Raw genomic sequence first — 19,718 nt, 5'->3', positions numbered from 1 at the left:
ATAATAAATGTTTCTTATATTTATTTTATGATAGAAATATGTTACGTGAGAATATTAAAATTCAAAATCTTCTTAATAATCTTATTAACTTTTAATGAATTAGATTAATCGTTACTATCAACGTTAATCACTGAGTCCACAATTAATGATTCTTTTGAAAAGCATTTCAAAAATTTATGAATAGAAACTACAAAAATAATAATAATAATTAATGATCTGAATATTCGACTCTAAAATATGCTTAAAAAAAGGAAAATGCTAAAAAAAAATTAAGTCCTTCAATACAACGGATTTTCGAAATGATTAAATCCATTGTCAATGGGGTTCTTTTGTTGCAATATATGTATATAAAATTAAAATAAAGGATATTTATTTAACAAATTTTTATCGACTACATTGGCTATAACTTATTTTTTTAAAATTTGCTCTTGTCTATTTAATCATTTTTCAAAAACAATATATTAGAATTAGATTAAAGTTGCAATACTTTAGATTCTTGAAAAGTGAACATATAATCTTTTTTATCGTTAAATAGTATTGATCGTTTTAAAGAGGTATTAAAAATACCAAAGAAAAAGAAACAAATACAATTCACAATATGTCATCATAAATTTGAATCTAAAAAAATATTTTTAGGTAAAATGTAGAATATTAGAAAAAGAGATAAAATGTTATGAAAAATCAATGATAATATTTGCTCTTAGGTATCAGTAGTTATCTATAGTACTATTATAAATATGGATACTATATATCTATATTTATAAATTTATATATAATATGAAGTTGGTGCCTTAGTACGCAATAAGGCGCCAAATTTGAAATAAAATATTGTTGGAGGATTATTTTCACAAAATCGAAACAGAAAAAAACTGTAATGTTGCATTTTCCAAACTTTTACTATGACGTATTAAGTAGTATGTTGTATGTTTTGAAATTTGTTGCATTTTACGGCATCTTATTTATATGACGCAGTTTTAAAGAAGAAATTTTTAACTTTTTTAAGACTTTAAAATGGGAATCGGTTCCTCCTTGCCAAAAGTTTCATCCATTTGTCACTCAAATTGGAATTATTTAAAAAAAATAATGATCTGCTGTCAAAAATCGCTCCCATTAAAAATGTTTTGTTTTATATTATGATCACGATTTTGCAAAGCATAGGCAAAGTAAAAACGAAAATATATGTTTCTTTTCTCGTGATTTTTAGATTCAAGCGCACACCAAGGTAGGACCCGGAAGCACAGCTATATCGGAAGAAGCCACGCCCATTTGGCGTAAGTATATTGCCATTTTCGAGAATTTCTTTGATGAAATATAAAACTATGGTATTTGTTATGAGGAAATAAGGTTTTTGTTATGAACTTAAAGGAAATATATTAAAGGTCAATGACTTTTCTGGAATAAAATATTTTTTTGATTTTTTTTATGGTTAGTTTAATGCTAAACGTTTTGTAAATAACTATTTTAAATTATTAATTTCATAAATAAATATTTTAATAGCTTTTTATAAATAAATATTATTTTATATTTTAACTACTTATTTTATTAAAATATTTAAAATTACTAGTTTTTAATAGATATTTTAGGTAACATTTCAATATAATTTCTATTTTATTATTAACTATTTTATTTAATAGCATATATTACACAATATAAATTGAAAGAAATATATATATAAGGAAATATAAAAATATGAAATATATATAAGATATATATATATATAAGAAATATATAAATATAAGAAAATATAAAATTAAAATTAGTTCATAAAAATTGTAAAAGATGAATATCAATAATTTTCATTGTTGTTTCACGATGAAAGAAAATATAACGTGAAACGAGTTTGAAAATTGTTGACTTTTATCTTTTATAACTTTCATGAATTAAATGTAATTAAATTATTAGCACATATTTAATACACAAATAATGATATTCAAAATTATTTTGATACAAAATTATCAAAAGTTTTTTACTTCATAATTTGCTAAATCAATTTTCTAAAGTTGAAAAGTAAATTTTATCAACAATTTTAAATTCTCCCATAAAAGAATAGGAATTAAACAATCATCCTACTTGAAAAATGATATACCTTATTTAAAAATGATAAAATAATAAATACCTATTTATTTAAAAATGATAAACGGAATTTAGCGATTTAATCTCCTGCTTTATACATACTGACATTACAAATCATACACCATTCAAAAGATAACATATTGAAATGTCCCCCTTTTTGAATTTCTAAAATGTCTACCAAATAAAAATCACACAACGGGATGAAAAAATTTAATAAATAGGACTGACACCATTAGATTTGGGGTGTGGAATTTATCTACGTGATTAATAATTTTTTCTATAGATATTTTTCGAATTTAAATTCGTAAAATCTGAATGAAATATTTGCCTTTTCGTGTAAATTGATTTCATTGTTTATAACACATTAAAATAATGCAAGATTTGCATCTTTTTTTCTTTTTATTTCACTACCTCAATTCTGCACAAGTCTAATTGGAGTCATGTCCAGCAATTTAAGAAGCCTTATTTTTCGAAGATATTTTTAACCATATTAAGGCTAATATTATTATATTTTTTATTCTTTTTAATGAAACACGATTTAATTCCAGCTCCACCTCCTCCCGAGCCTAACGTAGTTCCGAAGGTGGTCGGTCGAACATCAAACACCATCAAAGTGGAATTTGGTAGTCACTTTTTCTCAAACGTCAATGGCAAGATCATAGCTTATACCATAATCGTGGCAGAAGACGATGCTAAAGACTCCACTGCCCTCAGAATGCCAACATGGGGTGAGGTGCAGCAGTACGCCCTGTGGCCACCCTATCAGGTAAAAAAATCCTCTCTTTTTCTCGGATTAGACAAGTATATATAGAATATCTGAGTTAAAATCTTTTGTTGAAGTCATTTATATCCTAAAAATTTTACAAACTTTTTCTAGCTCACCTTTATCTTATTCTGTATTCAGACCTAAAATGCTTTTAAAAGCATACCAAAAGTATAAATACAATGCTTTTAAAAGCATACCAAAAATACAAATATGATACTTTTAAAAGCATACCAAAAGTATAAATACAATGCTTTTAAAAGCATACCAAAAGTATAAATACAATGCTTTTAAAAGCATACCAAAAGTATAAATACAATGCTTTTAAAAGCATACCAAAAATACAAATATGATACTTTTAAAAGCATACCAAAAGTATAAATACAATGCTTTTAAAAGCATACCAAAAGTATAAATACAATGCTTTTAAAAGCATACCAAAAATACAAATATGATACTTTTAAAAGCATACCAAAAGTATAAATACAATGCTTTTAAAAGCATACCAAAAATACAAATATGATACTTTTAAAAGCATACCAAAAATACAATACTTTTAAAAGCATTTTAAAGCAGCAGCTCGTTTTATATTCAATATTCAAGTCAGGCAACATGAGGAGAACACCATAAATAAAATAATGGTAAAAAGTAGTACGCAGCGAAACAGAACAATTATTTGAAAATTCTAAAAATACAGACTGCTGACACCACTTATGTAAACGTATTCTTACTGTTTGTCAAATGGCTAGAAGCCTTCGAAATAGCATAACAATGAGAGGGGCAGTGCAAATATAGATGCGCCGGGCACAATTCTTGGATGGCTTCATAGGGATAAAGCGACTTTATTGATTTTTTTAGAAAAGTTAAATATGATGATGAGGCAAAAAACAATAATAATATTGCCATGCTCTAGGTAAATTTCCTTTCTCTACGCAACTGTGAACGATGAAAAATGCCGGACGATTCAAAAGTCCATTAAGATTTGAAAATTCAATAATTTATGGTATAATGTTGGTAGAGAGATAAATATTGATGGACGTACTTGAAATGACAAGTGATTTTTTGCGACAAAAAAAAGTGCAAAAAACGGCCAATATATATATAGGTAGGTAGCATATCTGTAGGTGTGTCTCTTCATATAAAAAAAAAGCAATCATTAGCATGATAATTAATTTTTAGCAAAGGCTATGTTCTCTATAACAAATGCTCAATATATCGACCGTCATTCACCAACAGTACCTGAAGTCGATGTTGTGAACAATACTGTGCAGCATATCTCTAGGTATGTTGATAAATTGTCATCGGTTGTTTTTAGGATGTTAGCATCCCTAATGAGATTGAACGTTTGCGATAGATTTGCGAGTTCAGGTAACCTCACAACCAACTTCGTGTAATGGGTTTCAACAGCAGTTCTTGGATTTTCGGTAGCCCAAATTCTGCAGTTGTGGCAATTGTCAGACCCTCGGAGTGTAAAACGGGTTTCGTCGGTCCATAACACGTTAGGAAAACAATCGTCATCTTCCCCCATTATTTTACTCTCTTAATTTTGTTTTAATAAAATCCCATGTCATTTCAAGCATATATGTCGATGATTACCTTTTTACATGTATTATTCCGGGAATTAATGAATTTTCAAATGTTAACGAATTTTTGAATCAACTTGTATATTATATACCAGTCGTTTTACATAACCACATTATGGCATAGCGACTTATTTATAATAAGATGCTACTAGATTCATAAACATTAATGTACACATCCAAGACATAACTTATTTATTTTAGACAATCATTGTTTCATTCGATATATTCTATTCCAAATAGCGTAGCTAGAAGTAGCTCAAGATGTTGTAGATGACATTATTTATGGGCTTTCCACACTTATATATTTCTGTTTTGAATTTAGAAGCTGATGGATGAGATGAAAAATCTGCACAAATTAAATATTATACATCAGAAAACTATTTATTGTCATCACGCTATTGAATCAGATAATATCACTTGAAAGTATGATTCTTGTTGAGTACATCATTCGAATAAATCATCGATAGCTCATCAATACCAAAAATAGCCAAGAAACGCTTTTAAGATTAGAGAATAAATCATAACCGTATTGTTGCCTCAAGATTTCAAAGATGATATTCCAAAACCAATTTTAATTACATTGTATAATTAATTAAATCGTCTTTCACCTAAATAATAAAAGAGAGATTCTAATTATTTGTATTTATCCTCACACAGGAACTCATACAAATTTCCTTAATTTTCATGCCATGAATCTGTGGGCGTGTTTGTTAAGCAAGTCGAATCATTCTGAAGCCATATTTTAGTAGATTTTAAAGATGTTTATGTTAAGAATTAAATTTATGACAAGTAATTCTGGCATACAACAGTTGAGTCATCGTTACTCCATCCCTCACCCCAACTGAGATCCCATTGATCCTCCTCTTAGATTTGCTCCTGAGGTCCTTCTGAGATACTCCTCTTAGATTTGCTGTTTAAAAAACCTTGAACTAATTCAAGACCAGTCACAGTCTATGTAATATCTTCTCAAATTTCTAATTCAGCAAATGTTTTATTTCAAACCTTATGAATAAAATTGACTCTATGTATGAGTCAAATTAAGCCATAAAAGAAGCTTCAGTTACATCAAGGTTGGTTAAAAGTATTAAAAATAAATGATAATTGTTAAATGATTAAGAAGTAAAGCTGGAATGTCTCATTTTAGCAATTGCTTCATGCTGTAGCTTGCTTTTGATAATGCCCATAAAAGCATAATTATTGAAAAAGTTTATATAAAGGTGTACAATAGAGGCTCAATAATCCACTACTATATCAATTCTTGCTCATATCCAGCGTTTTTAGAATGGGGATGGAAAACATTCAGGAAAAACAAGTCGTAGTATACGGATTTCAGTGATCTTGCAATGTGGACAGTATGATTTTGAATAATATTTTCTGTATTGTTTGGCATCTTTTGTACAGAATTTACTGTTTTATTTTGGCATCATAAATACAGATTTTATTATTATTTGTTGCATTTACTTAAATAAATACTTGTTAATCCAGCAATCCTGTAGTTCAAAATATGCCGAATTATTTTAGGCTCATAAAATAGTCCGTACTTTTTAAACTGATTACTTTAAACCAAGAGTTAAATTAACTTTTTATTTTGTTGAAGAATAATTGTTCGTTGTTCTAGAATAAATAACAATATTTAAACCTATCCGCGACTTATTTTCCTCATAAATTTAAATTTCTGTTAATAAAACTAATCTACTTTCTTTTTTTTACAAAAAATTTATTCTACTTCTTGTTTTATTCGGGAAAACAAAATAAAGTACTCGTCTAAAAAAAACAGTTCTGACAGATGGCCCTGCGTTATCTACCCCCACTACAATAACCGCGGCTTTCCAAAAGTGACGCTCTTTATCAGCTAGCTGTACACGTAGTGGATGTTTCAAGAACTTCAGAAATCTAACTCCTGAAGACCGACGAATGCTGTCCTCCTCCCCCTCTCTCTCATCCTTTCCGCTGTTGTTATCGTCCGTGGAAAGAACTCAAAGGTCGAGCACCCTTTTAAGCGCGGAATCAGCATTCTGTTTTCTGTCCTCGCAGGTGTTGGAACCTTACTATCCCTTCAACCATTCTTTGGTGGAGGATTTCGTAGTTGGTGCAGAATCGTGCCACGGCGTAAAAGGATACTGCAACGGACCTCTCAAAGCTGCCTCTACCTACAGGATCAAACTCAGGGCTTTTACCACTCCGACAGCATTTACGGATACTTTCTTCACTTATCCAATACAGACAGGTGAGTGCTGTTGTTTTGTTGCATAAATTTTATTTTGTTAATATTTGAAAATTTTGGCATGCGCGATGAATAAAAATTGTTCAAATTGACATCCACGATGGAAAAAAAAAAAAAAAACGTTCAAATCGGCATTTATAATGAAAAAAAAAATCATTCAAAGCGACATGTATGAGGGAAAAAAAATCATTTAACGCGATATGCATGATGGGAAAAAAATCGTTCAAATCTGTCTACAAGGTCGATGGTTGGGTTTGAGTTATCAAATTTGACTTATAATTAATTCTTGGGAGAATATGTGCTCTGTAAGAAAAGGGTTTTCATAAATTTTATTAGTTTTAATTAAATTTCACAATTTTAATATTTTTCCTTAGTAACTTCAGGCATTTTACTGCACAAAATCCTTTTAACACAACTTTAAAATAAAAAAAAAGCTTTACGCCGATGCTAATTTTTTCCGTTAATTTTTCTCTAATTTTACTAAATTTTTAAAAATGTCTTTGAAGTGTATTTTACAACAATACTTTTCATTGCTTTAATTACTGGATTTATATCCGGTGCGCCTCAATGATTTTGAATAGATTTTTTTTATGTGTGCTTGTTATCAGTACTATATTATTTAGAGAAATTTTTTTAAAAAAACTGCAAATAAGTCAAACAAACGCATCCACCTGCGATGTTTCAAATCTCCTCATATTTTTTTTTAAAAAAATTTCAACAAGTATAGGCTTTGATAGGTTTTTGTGTATTCTTAAAAAGAAAAAAGAATTTTTAAACAATTTGGCTTGAAAATCTCTTATTTTATCCTGTTTAAAGCATTGATATGAAAATATAATTGCTAAGACTTCTGTACTATGAATATGTTACCGGAATTTTTTGTATAAATATTTTGAGACAATTTTTCGATGCATATGTGCATCGACGCATTTTCAATGTATTATTCATTTATTTTATTTCGTTGATTTCTATTTTGATCACTAGTGTTATTTTGCTTAACTATTTAATTTCTTTGTTATGCGTCGAAATGTTTGGAGTTACAGTTTGTTTCGAGAGGGAAAAATAAAAATGTACCTGCTCTAAATTTCCAACGTGAGCTGAACTGTTCCCCCTTTTCTAAAATTTTTGTTCTAAAATTTCAAGTTACTAGTACAGATTTTAAGAATTTTTTACATACCTTGTCAACAATTTATTTTAAAATATGACAAACAACTCATAGTTTTCATTGTAAACATAGTATATTTATAAACTGAAAAATTTCATAAAAGAAATTTAAAAGTGCGTAGAATCAACTACGAATTCATTTTAAGATAACGAAACCACATATCTAATACTTTTAATTAAAATTTGTTTGTTACTCTAATTTCTTTAATTAACCATTTTTCAATTTAAAAAAAATCAGCTTTTTTTTTTATTTCGCTTTATTTATTCTTAAAGCTTTCATTTTTTAATTACATTTTTATATAGTTTGAATGATTTAACTTAGAAGCAATTTATATTTATAATAAGTTAGCTTATTCCAGAAATCACTATGCTATGTAATTTTCTAAAACACACACACATATATGAAATGTATGAAGACACCTTTTTTATTTGGATAACAATGAAATAGAGCATAAAAAAAACTTAGAACACGGTCATACTTTTACATATCCGGTTATTATTGGATTGCAACCTCTAAATATATGCATGGACACATAATTATTAGAGTCATTTCCCTAATAATTTATTTCAGACAGCGAACAATTGATCAAAATGGCATGGAAAAAAGAAAGAATTCTGTTAAACACAAGCACTGCATAATTAACACTCATCGTAAAAGCGAAAATGATCACTTTAACCACGAATTTCCTGGATACATTTGATAATCATGTTCCGACTGCCATTCGTGATTTTTTTCTTCTTAGAATTCGTTAATTTCATAACGAAAAAGAACGAAAGAGTGCAAAGAAATACAGCTTTTTACTAGCGTTGCCAAACAATGTTTTTAAATTATGTAATATCGGACGTTGGAAATTGTTCCATGGAAATGGAACCCGTAAAATTAATTGCAGTCTCCCGCTTTTCTCCCGTTTCTTTTTCATTATTACTCTTTTCATCGCTTAACGCGTACCTCTTAAAACTCGAAAAATAATACATTTATTTATTTTCAGGACCAAAGTGTGCGAAAAAACCTCTCTTAGTTGTACCAAAATATTGTTTTCTGTTTTGAAAACATGCTGCGTTTATATTCTAAGTTTTGTTATTATTTATTTTTATTTAACATTTCAGACGATAATTTATTATTATTAAATAATGATTTTTCGTTTGGAGTACAATTTAAATTCAAGTTCGTTTAATCGTCATAAGAATTATTAAGCCTTATTTTAAAAGGTAATTATTACAAAAAAAAAAATTCTTTTTCCATAATATAAATGCTTTACTTTTTTTTTTTTTTTTTTTGCAGCATTTCTATTCTGTATTTAATTTAACTTCTTCTCAAGCTATTACGACAATTTTATTCAAAAATATTTGTTTCAAGAATATTCTCTTTTTCATTGCTTTGTTAGGTTTTGTGTATAATTAATCGATTTGTTTTTACACTTTAATTTTCAGAAATACTTATGTTGCCCTTTCGGATGTCCCTTTCTTTTAATTGGAAATAAACATTTGAATTTATTATTGAAATTGATAACAAAAATTACTTTTTTAAAAAGAAACGGTGATTATTTTAAACTCTAGCGTGTCTTCTTGTTTTGAAATGTACAGGTCTTAATTTTAACTTTTAACAACATGGAATTGATTGTATAATGAACATATTTCATACAGCTAGAATTTTAACTATTCAGATTATTCAAATAATTTTTTACCAATAGAAAAAATGAAAGTAAAAAAGATAAAACTCGTGATAAAAAAAATAATTTAATTTATGAAACTGAAATATCATCAAATACATCTAATTCATACAAAAATAAGTCAGTATTATTATAGATTTTATAAAAAAAATTATAATATTCATCGTATAAAATGCATAGTAATAGGAACACTTTTAAAGCTGTATAGTTTGCTAAATCTGAAAATCATTGCGTCACCAGTGAAAGGAAATTCCAATTTTTATTTCAATTACTTATTACTGCACGAAAACGATCTTTTATGTTTTTATTTAATATCAAGAAATTTTCTTTATTCATTTAATGACCTGTATAAACTGAATTTCTATAAATGTCTTATTTTACGTTTGAAAATGCGCTTTGTTAATTTTGAAAAGAGTTTTCTTATAATGTTTAAAATTAGTTAAGGATGTTACAAGAAAACAAAGATGATCCGCTGATTTTGAAAATAATGTAGGAAAGTTCCACATGTTGAACGATAACGTATGATTTTACGTTGCATTTAACAGTATCGTTCTAAATCATAAATGTTATACATACTAGACGCCTTTGGAGATCAGATTATAATCGAGAAATATTGGTTTTACTGGTTGTTAAACTGTTAATGTATAAATATTTTAAATTTTTCTTTAATTGTTTGTTAAGATGAAAGAGCATGAATTCTATGAAAACTGAAAAATATGTATTAATAATTTACCTCTTTGTAGCAATGCCTTAAAAGAAAGCATTTTAATATTTGTATTATCTAAGCATGGTCAAATTTAAAAGCAAAATGTTAACATATGAGAAAAATTTTATTTGTATTGGTTAAAACAAGCTGAAAATATAAGTAAATTTAAAATACATAAATAAATAAAAACTATCAAGAAAAATGTTTAAAGAATTTTTTTTTAAAGTTAAGCGTTCAAATTTTGATGCAAATACAGCGCCAGCAGCAAAAAGTCGCACACTTATTTTTCTCTTTTTTTTATTAGTATTGATATTGATTGCTCAATAATTTCTTCCGTGGGTTAAGCAAAGGTTTTTAAGGACCTATTTCTAAATTAAAAATTACATAAAAAAAGAAAGATATTTAACTTTTTTCAAAAAAGTGTTGGTTATTGTTTTTGTTATAATAAATATTTTTAAGTATTATTATAAAAGTAAATAAAAATTATTCATTATTTCGATTATTAAGTTGATCTCCAAAGAAAGTTCTAAGTAAAAAACACTCAAGCATATTGTAAAAAGCTTACATTTACAATTATAAGCTTCACAAATAACTTCATTTAATTCAAGAAATAAACCAGTAATGATAATCTATAAATATAAAATTTAAAACAAAAAATGGATTTTTTAAATAATTTAGAAAAGTCAAACCTTTTTCAAAACCTTTTTTTTTTTTTTTAGAAAAGTCAAACTGCTGTCGTTTAGTTATTGCGTATTACGCAATAACTAAACGATATTTCATAACCATTATAAGGTTAAAATTTGTTTAATTTAAATATGCAATATTTGTTTCTTTAAAATTTAACTAAAGCTCTTCAGGATAAATAAAGGTAAGAATAACACATAATATTTATTACTACTATCTGTTGAAATCAGAAAAATAATTGTACAATATTTGAATTTTTTTTCTATAAGAATATTCCTTTCCTATCTTTTAAAAAAATGAGGTATCTAGGTTATGGCTAAATAAAAAAAATCAGACAAAAGCTGATAAATTTTTTTTCTGTGTAGTTTCCTAATCATGAAATTTGAAGCAAGATAACCTTTTCCTGATAAAAATTGAACAATATTTTTTAAGATCTCTAGCTGCTGTGCGTAGCATTGTAACCACATTAAAGTCTGAACGCCTTAATATATTTTATTATCCTTTAACATATTAAACTTCTTTTTAATTCTTTTTTTTTTGTCAAATTCAATGGATTTGAAAAAAAAAACTTCTCTAATTTTGCTGAGACAAAAATTAAAAACTGGCAATAATTTGAAACATTTCCTTATTTAATATATTTAAATTAAAATAAACTCTTTACAAAATTTGTACATGAATATTGAATTTTTCTAAAACCAATCAATATATCTCTATACAATTTCAACTATTTAAATGGAATGTAATAGAGTTTAAAAATTAGAACATCAACATACATTTCCTCTATTATTTATATTCTACTTATTTATTACAAGCATCTTTGGCGACCAACATATTCGCGAGAATACTGATTTTGTTTAGTTTCATTACAATCTTTTATACAGAAATTAATTATCATAGTTCCTGAAAAAAGTAATTTTAAATTTCAAACATTTGACATTTAAAAGTTTTATTGTCCTCCCACCCTAAGTGCTCTTAAGGTCAATAAGCCAGACCATGTCTTCTAATGTTTAATTGCGCGTTGTCGATGTAAACTTCACCCTCGAATCCCTCTTGCAAAATATACATTTAATTTAATCATTAAATTGATATTTAGCAGTTTACTTGTATATCATGTTAATTGATTTAAAACATGCCTGCAGAGAATTTTATAATAGAATTTATAATTTTTAAACGCACAGGATATAGTTCTAAATATAATTAGTATTTTACAAGACTTTGTTTACAGATTTCATAGAAAAATAAAATTTTAATTTAAAAAAAAAGTGAATGGCATTAGAGTATTTTCTTAGCTTTCAACTATATAAGAGAAATACGTAATTAAATTTCTTTAAAAACATTTAAAACTGTTAGAGTTTTATAAAAACAATGAAATTTTTTTTTGTAAATTCGGCATAAAAATAATTTTTTTAAATTAAGGAAAAAATTAAACGAAGATGAATTAAGTCATTAAAAGAATAATTTCTGTAATTCTAAAGTGCTGTTAAAATTATTTTTAGAATAATAATATTTCCAGAAGTTATTATCGTGAAATGTGAACATTTTATTTATTTGTAAATGTATTAAAATTTTAATTGAAATTTTAAAATATTCACTATGATGAAACACATTCTCACCTCAAAAGTATACCTCTACCAAATTCGATGTAATGGCATGTCTTGAGTCGTGTAGACAGATACCTTACACATACATCATATTCTCGTTTTTATTATTAATGGAAACTAATCTTAAACTATACCATCGCACCACACTATGCTTACTGGAGTAAATTAACTGAGAATTCAATCGGCGTACAAAACCATTTACAAAGAAATTGTTGAATTAAAAAAATATGAAGAAACAGAAAATGAAACAAAAAAAAGAAAGAAAGAAAGAAAACTGAAATAAACAAAAGAAAATAGAAAGAAAAGCCGGAAATATATATATAACTGTAAATATTTTTTTCTTCTCTTTACTCTCTTTCTATAATTTATTTAAAATATTCTTTGAAATCTCATGCACGTCTAAAAAAACAATAGGGAGGGAGCTTATATGTATAAGAAAATAAACAATTGAGGTGAAGTCTAAATATTTTAATGCTTGAAAGTTTTTTTTTTTTTTTGTCTACATACTATCAAATTTATCCAACATTTTTCATGCCGTACGACAAATTTCCCAACACATTAATTATAAATTTAATTTTTTTCTATTATTTAAAATATATAGAAGGAATAAACAAAATTTAAGTACTAAATACAAATAAATCGGAAAAACATTCATGCATTTTTCATTAACGTCTTACGTGGAATATGTAATTTCTTTATAATAAATTCATAGGCGCTGGCATAGAAATAAAGCCTTTAAGAAATGCTTCTTAATAAGTAAATCATTTCCTGTTCTTGTGCTTGAAAATCTTTTTTCATTCCCTCTGCCTTATGAGATAAAATTCTGTTTAGCTGCCGTCTCTTAAAAAATTCATGATGCATGAAACACTATTTTAATTATTTTTGTTTGCCTATTGTAGTTAAAAAATGTCTTGATCTTTTAAATTAATCGAAAAAGTAAAGAAAGAAAATGCACTTTCACTTTAATGAATAATTAATAATAAATTGCTAATTGTAAAAATACAGATAATAACACGAATTAATTATTTTGAGTCCATTATTATTAAATTTATTTCGTTTTTTAATTTTATTTAAAAGAATAATACATTTAATCAATATTTGTAATCAATTGCTCTATTTAAAGCAATATGTCATTGCAAATAAATAATTATTAATTTTCGAATTAATACAGGGCTTTGCTTGAAATTTCAAATTCTTTTTTCATTTTCATGTTATGACATTGTTCTTTAAATTCCTTTATTTACAATGGAATTTCATTTCTTGAAACACGTTTTCATTAAAATATCTGACAGCAAGACAATATTTTTTTTATGATTCTGCGGCACTTTCAAAAGAAAGATTTTGAAAGAAAAATTGACAAATTAATCGTTAGATTGTATTATTTAAAAAATATATATATTGGAATTTAATTTTTAACTTTCATTAAAAATATTATCATTTTCCTATGAAATATTTTTAAACGATCTTTCTTTCAAACAAATTATTTATTGCAAATTAATGGAAGTCGGGACATTGTTTTGAATGCAAATTTCTATAATTTAATTCGAAGAATAACTGATGAAATTAATAAAAGTATACGTTATATTTGCATATTTGTTGTCGAGAGAAATCTAATTTAAAGGCCTTCTTTCAAAATTAAAAATTTCATTTAAATCGCATTGAATTTTTATCAAGCTTACCGAAGTCATTACACATAATTAATATTTTTATCCATTGTTTAATTAATTATGCAAAGAATTTTAATGACGATCACCCTCATAATCTTGATAATTTTTAGCGTTTTTCACGTTTCTATATGGTTTGACTTTGAAACATTATATATTTCCCTAATACTTAATTATTCACATTTTTTTTAACTTTCTAACGCTGAATGAACATTCTCCATCGAGTCTTTTAATTTAACCGCATCAATAATCAACATTATATATGTGTATATAACATAATTCATTACTAGCATAATTAATGAGGTATAGAACATTTGAATTATTTAAAAATTTTAATTGCGAATTCTCTTATAGTTTAAACTTTCTGATTTTATAAATATGTTTTGATTATGACGCCTTCATTATTTTCCTGTTGACTAAATATTCACAGGAAAGTGTGTTTAATATTTTCATATTGTTTGATGAAAATTCAGCAACAAGATATCAAACTTATTACTTAATAGAGATATTTAACTGTTTTTTAAAAGCATAGCTTCTAGTTTTAATCATCTTATAAATCATACCTTAAAGAATTGACAATTAAAGAAAAATGGAAGAGTTCATTATTGCTTTGCAAAGGATGGTCGAGTAATAAGGGAAAACGATTATACAGTCTTTGGAGTTTCTATTTGCAGATTTCCCCTACTAAATTAACAAACATTCACCAAATTGATAGTTAAATTTAATATAATTTCCTTTTTTTATTTAGAGCTGCGTTGTTTGGTTTTAATAGATATGAGATTATATTATTAATTTATAATTTTAATATTTTTGAAATTTAAAGTTCTGGTAAACTTTTTGATTGAAAAAAGTTCTGTGGTTTAGGCGGGAAATGTTCCCTGCTAACTTGATATTAAAAAGTGACTTTCTCTTCTCTCTTAGTAAAGAATATTTATAGACTTGTATTTTTTATTCAGTTATGTATAAAAACAAAATATCAATTTTTAAAGCAATAGCAAACGAAAATATAGGCTTGTCAAGATTTAAATATAAATAAAAAAGTTAAAATGTAAAGCATATTACGTATGAATGACTATTTAAATTTAATATTTAGAATTTTAAAGATTTATAAAGAAATCAAAATTCGCACATTCGATTTAAAAAAAAAGAAAAAAAAAAAAAAAAAACAGAAAAAAAACAGAGCTTTTTGACAAAGCTTTTTCATTCCAAAACCTCACTGCTGATCCAACTGAAAAATCCTAAAAATCCATTTCATTTGATCACGTTTATTATTAGCTAAAATTTTGTATCATAGGTTTTGTTTTTATCAGAAAATTTGTTTTAAATGAAATTCTCTTTTATATAAAGTTTAAAAACATGGTGGTCTACATCATTTTGTGAAATGCATTTGTAATTTAATATTTGTAACATAGCACTTGATAATAATTAAATTAGTATCAACAAACTTACTAAAACCCTTGAATCTTTGTTTTAGAATCCATCCAAAAAATCTTACAATTTTCTTAATATAAATTCTTTATTTGCATAGCTTAGGAAAAAGTAGAGTGTATAAATATTATTTATTTATTTATTTTCCAGATTTTGAAGCAATTTTTACTTAACGATAAATTAATCCATTATCTTGGACGCAACCTGAATCTTGAAGCAGGGCAGATAGACAGCTCTTCTCTTGTTATCAATTCACTTTTTAATCTTTAACACGGAATCATGAATTCATGGATTGTTTTTTATTTTATATATATATATATTATTTCTGATGTAAGAATGATACATCAGAATTTATACTTAATAATGATAAGATAACTGTGAATATATTTACTGCCCCTTCAACAGAGCCCGACAACCGGACGCTGCTGGCCGGCATCCTTGTGCCCTTAATCGTTCTTGTGCTGGCCGTTGGGGTGGCCCTGCTTTGGAGAAGAAGGCGGCTAGCCCCCTTCGCCAAGAAAGCTAAGCATGCCAAGGGCGATGCCATATCCATCGCGGACAGCGAAGTCATCACTAGGTTGGTCTTCATTTATTATATATAGATTTTTTTTAATTATTTGATTGTAAATTATCCGTATATGTTTGTTAGGGAACTGCTATTTTTTACTGCCATTTTTCATGACTTTCATTTTTTACCATCAAGTATAGTTTTATTTGAAAAAGTATGGAGAGTTTACATTAAAAATGCATAACTACAATAAAAAAATTCGTGTGTTGGCAACATGCATTGTAAAATTATTTCGTTGAGAGAGTCTTTAATATTCTCCAAAAACCTGCGCAATACATCCTTAAAAGACTGTCAAGAACTTGGTTGAATGGTCTGTGGTGACTTCAAAATGCTAACTATGTTGTGCCATCAAATAGATTACACTTATTTTTCACTGATTACACTTATTATCAAATATATTACACTTATAAGTCAATCACTTTTTTATTAGCAGTGACTAACTCATTTTTTACTGCAAACTAGTTTAACCTTTCTCCCAAGTCTGTAGTGCAAATAATGAAAACGATAATTTCTGATGATTCCCGACAAACAGAAACGTAGATTTACTCCGTTATACTGATTTCTAACATAAACACTGGGTTAGCAAATTATCTATAACTTTATTGTTTGCCAACTTGTTTACTAGCTTGTCTTTTTCTCTCCAGAAATAGTTGCGACATGATTGGGAGTTTAACCTTATCTTAAAATAGCTACGCAGTAGAAATAAATAGCTATAATTGGCGGAAAGGAAATATATTTCAACATTATTCTACTCTAGATGTCTCATATTTCGTACATAAGTGAAATCTTTTCTAAGTGCGATTGATTTCAACTTCTATTTCTTTATTCAGGCAATTTCCTTCAAGCTCGAGAAAGAAAAGATAATTCTGAACTGAATCATTAGAATGTTGCTGAACATAATAAATTTGTTTCATAAAATGCAGATCGTAAATACTACACAGGGTGAATGGTTCATAATTATCTTTTTATTGAGAATTTACACTGAAAGGAAAAAAACTTTCGTGTGCCTTTAAACAGCTTCTAATTCATCGCAAAATGAAAATGAGTTATAATCTGGTCCTGATTTAAATAATACCATAGGCGAAACTTGGAGAATATAATATAGGTAGACTAAAGTTGTTTTTAGAGAATATTATGGTAGATTCTCAAATAGAAAATTTAAAAAATGAATATACCTTCTACATTAAATGCTCTGTGGTTTTCCAATGCATCAGTAGATTACCATTCACAATTGTTTACTTACAGAGCTGGTTTTATTTCTCTATTTCTGTTATTTATTTTTCTAACATATATATTTTGCTTATTTTGAGTTTTATTTATAGGAATTCCTACTGTTATTACATTTTTTTTATGCAAATTCAGTTACCTGTTAGAACTATAATCTCTTATAGCACAAGATATTGTACGATATCTCCATGATGTTGTTCGACATTCTGAATGCCACCCAACATCGTGGATATCGTAACATTGTTGTTCGGCATTTTGTGCTAGTAGGAATGATTTATTGATGTCATGGCTATATTAGTTCGTTGGCAGCGGAATATTTTTTGCTAATACAGAAATTATACAGCATCATAAATTTAAAACATATACTGTGTTTGTAAATTTGATTGAAGCAAATATAAAGATACTGAGACGGTACGCATTCCAATAAAATAACTAATAAGTAGCGATTTAAAATAAAAAAATAACATCTCTTCTGTATCCTAATTTACGTCTATTTCTAAATATGGCGCATTGAAATTATCTTGTTTTATGTATATAATAAATTCTGTCATGAAAATTCTACGCCCTTAAAAGAAATTCTTTTTAGAGCTGTTTTAATGTTTAAAAAATAATATAAATCTATTTTGATCCGAAGATTAAAAAAAAAAAAATACTTCTGCTGTAACGTAACAATTCGAGCGAATTTCTACATTTCTAAAACACGTAAAAGCTGCTAAATTAGCAAAAATATGGTTTTTTTAAAAATATTTTTAAAACATAAAAATTATGACTATCGTGTCAACGATTTGAATTCGCCGGTTTCAAAACGTGCGCTACTGTTTTTCTTAAACCATCCTTGGCTTTTATTTGTTGTTAATACCATATGAAGTTCATTTATAAGTGTGGCGGCTTCAAATAAAAACTAATTGGATTTAAGTATTTCCATCTTATTTTAAGATCTATTTTGCTTACCTGGCAACATCATTATGCACATAATCCGTTACTTTAATTATCTTTCATTTTCAATATCGATTTCCTTCTTTCTAGCCGTCCCGTGAAGTTGAAAGACTTCGGTGATCATTATCGCATCATGGCAGCAGATTCGGACTTCCGTTTCTCGGAGGAATTCGAACAGTTGAAGAATGTGGGGAGGGAACGGGCTTGCAATGCGGCCGACCTGCCAGTGAATCGACCTAAGAACAGATTCACTAATATTCTTCCCTACGATCACTCCAGGATCAAACTGATGCCCACGGATGATGAGGAAGGCACAGACTACATCAACGCCAACTACATTCCGGTCAGTACTCATTGTGTGGTTTATATTAAGAGTTCTTGAATATTTTTTTTCTGAAAAAAATGAAAAGAAAACATGTACAAATAGTTTTAATTAAAGAAAAATTAAATAAAATCCTCATTAATATTATTTGGATGTAGAATTCTTATGTGGTATTAAGATCTTCTTCAGTTTGATTTCTTAAGAGTACTATAAATTTCCTTGTCTCAGAAATTCCCAGTTTTCTAGTTTCTGAATCTTCTTTAGACAGCAGTAGTAGATTTTAGTTCAGCTAGACAAAATCTATAGTATTCACTTTATCTTCAAGATTTGCGACATTATTTTCCATTATATTTATTGTGTAATTTAATGTCTACTAACCATTCTTTATAGCTGAAGTTTTCTAAATATTCTGTATATAAACAGTGGTGTAGAAAATATAAAATTAATTAAGGAAACGTTATAGTAATAGAATTATCTAAATTTAAGATAGTTTTTTTTTCACTGTTTTAATTTGAAATTCCTAACTTTATCTTTAAATAGAAGGTCTAATTCGGTAAATCAATAAAAATATTAAAATTTATAAATCTTTTTAAGATAAAAAATAAAGGACGAACTGACAAAATAATATAATATCTATAATAAATTAATAATTTTTTACGTTTTAACAAAAGAATAAGTTGCCTTCAGTTAGAAAAATGTAATTCTTAGTAGCTGGGATTTTTACATTAAAGTGAGACAGTAGTATTTAATTAGATGAATCGTCATAATATATTGCTAATTTGATGGTACAATACACAAACATGTAATGGAACTCGAATATGGATCAATTGATTATTTAATGTTCAGTCATATAGCCAATTGGAAAAAATTAGATACAATTAAAAAAAATATGATTGTATGGGCAATAGTTTATAAAAATAGGATGGAAATAAATAAACTGGACACGAAATGGCTTTTATATATGATAATACATGGTATTTTGGCTACATAAATGGTATACATGGCTTTTATATATGATAATACAATCTATGATAATGCATGGAATTATACAAATGACACGCACAATGTGTATTTTTTTTTATAAATGAATGCTGTAAATGCATTTTAT

At 26.9% G+C, this 19,718-nt stretch overlaps 1 protein-coding gene across 2 annotated transcripts in view; it reads left to right on the top strand.

The window, feature by feature from the left end:
• The window catches only part of LOC129983700 (tyrosine-protein phosphatase 10D-like), a 175,415-nt gene that overhangs the window by 136,345 nt on the left and 19,352 nt on the right, over positions 1-19,718 (top strand). For both annotated transcript variants that reach the window (XR_008785438.1, XM_056093287.1), the window contains exons 17-21: positions 1,205-1,271; positions 2,622-2,839; positions 6,454-6,646; positions 15,963-16,134; positions 18,379-18,631. Coding sequence is in view for 1 of the 2 variants with exons in the window: in XM_056093287.1 (XP_055949262.1) it covers positions 1,205-1,271; positions 2,622-2,839; positions 6,454-6,646; positions 15,963-16,134; positions 18,379-18,631 (903 nt within the window). In the remaining variant the exon portion in view is untranslated. The remainder of the gene's footprint in view (positions 1-1,204; positions 1,272-2,621; positions 2,840-6,453; positions 6,647-15,962; positions 16,135-18,378; positions 18,632-19,718) is intronic.

This window comes from Argiope bruennichi, chromosome 9, assembly GCF_947563725.1.
Source record: "Argiope bruennichi chromosome 9, qqArgBrue1.1, whole genome shotgun sequence".
NCBI lineage: Eukaryota > Metazoa > Arthropoda > Arachnida > Araneae > Araneidae > Argiope > Argiope bruennichi.
The sequence above is the reverse complement of the archived record's forward strand: the minus strand, read 5'-3'. Positions and strand labels throughout refer to the sequence as shown.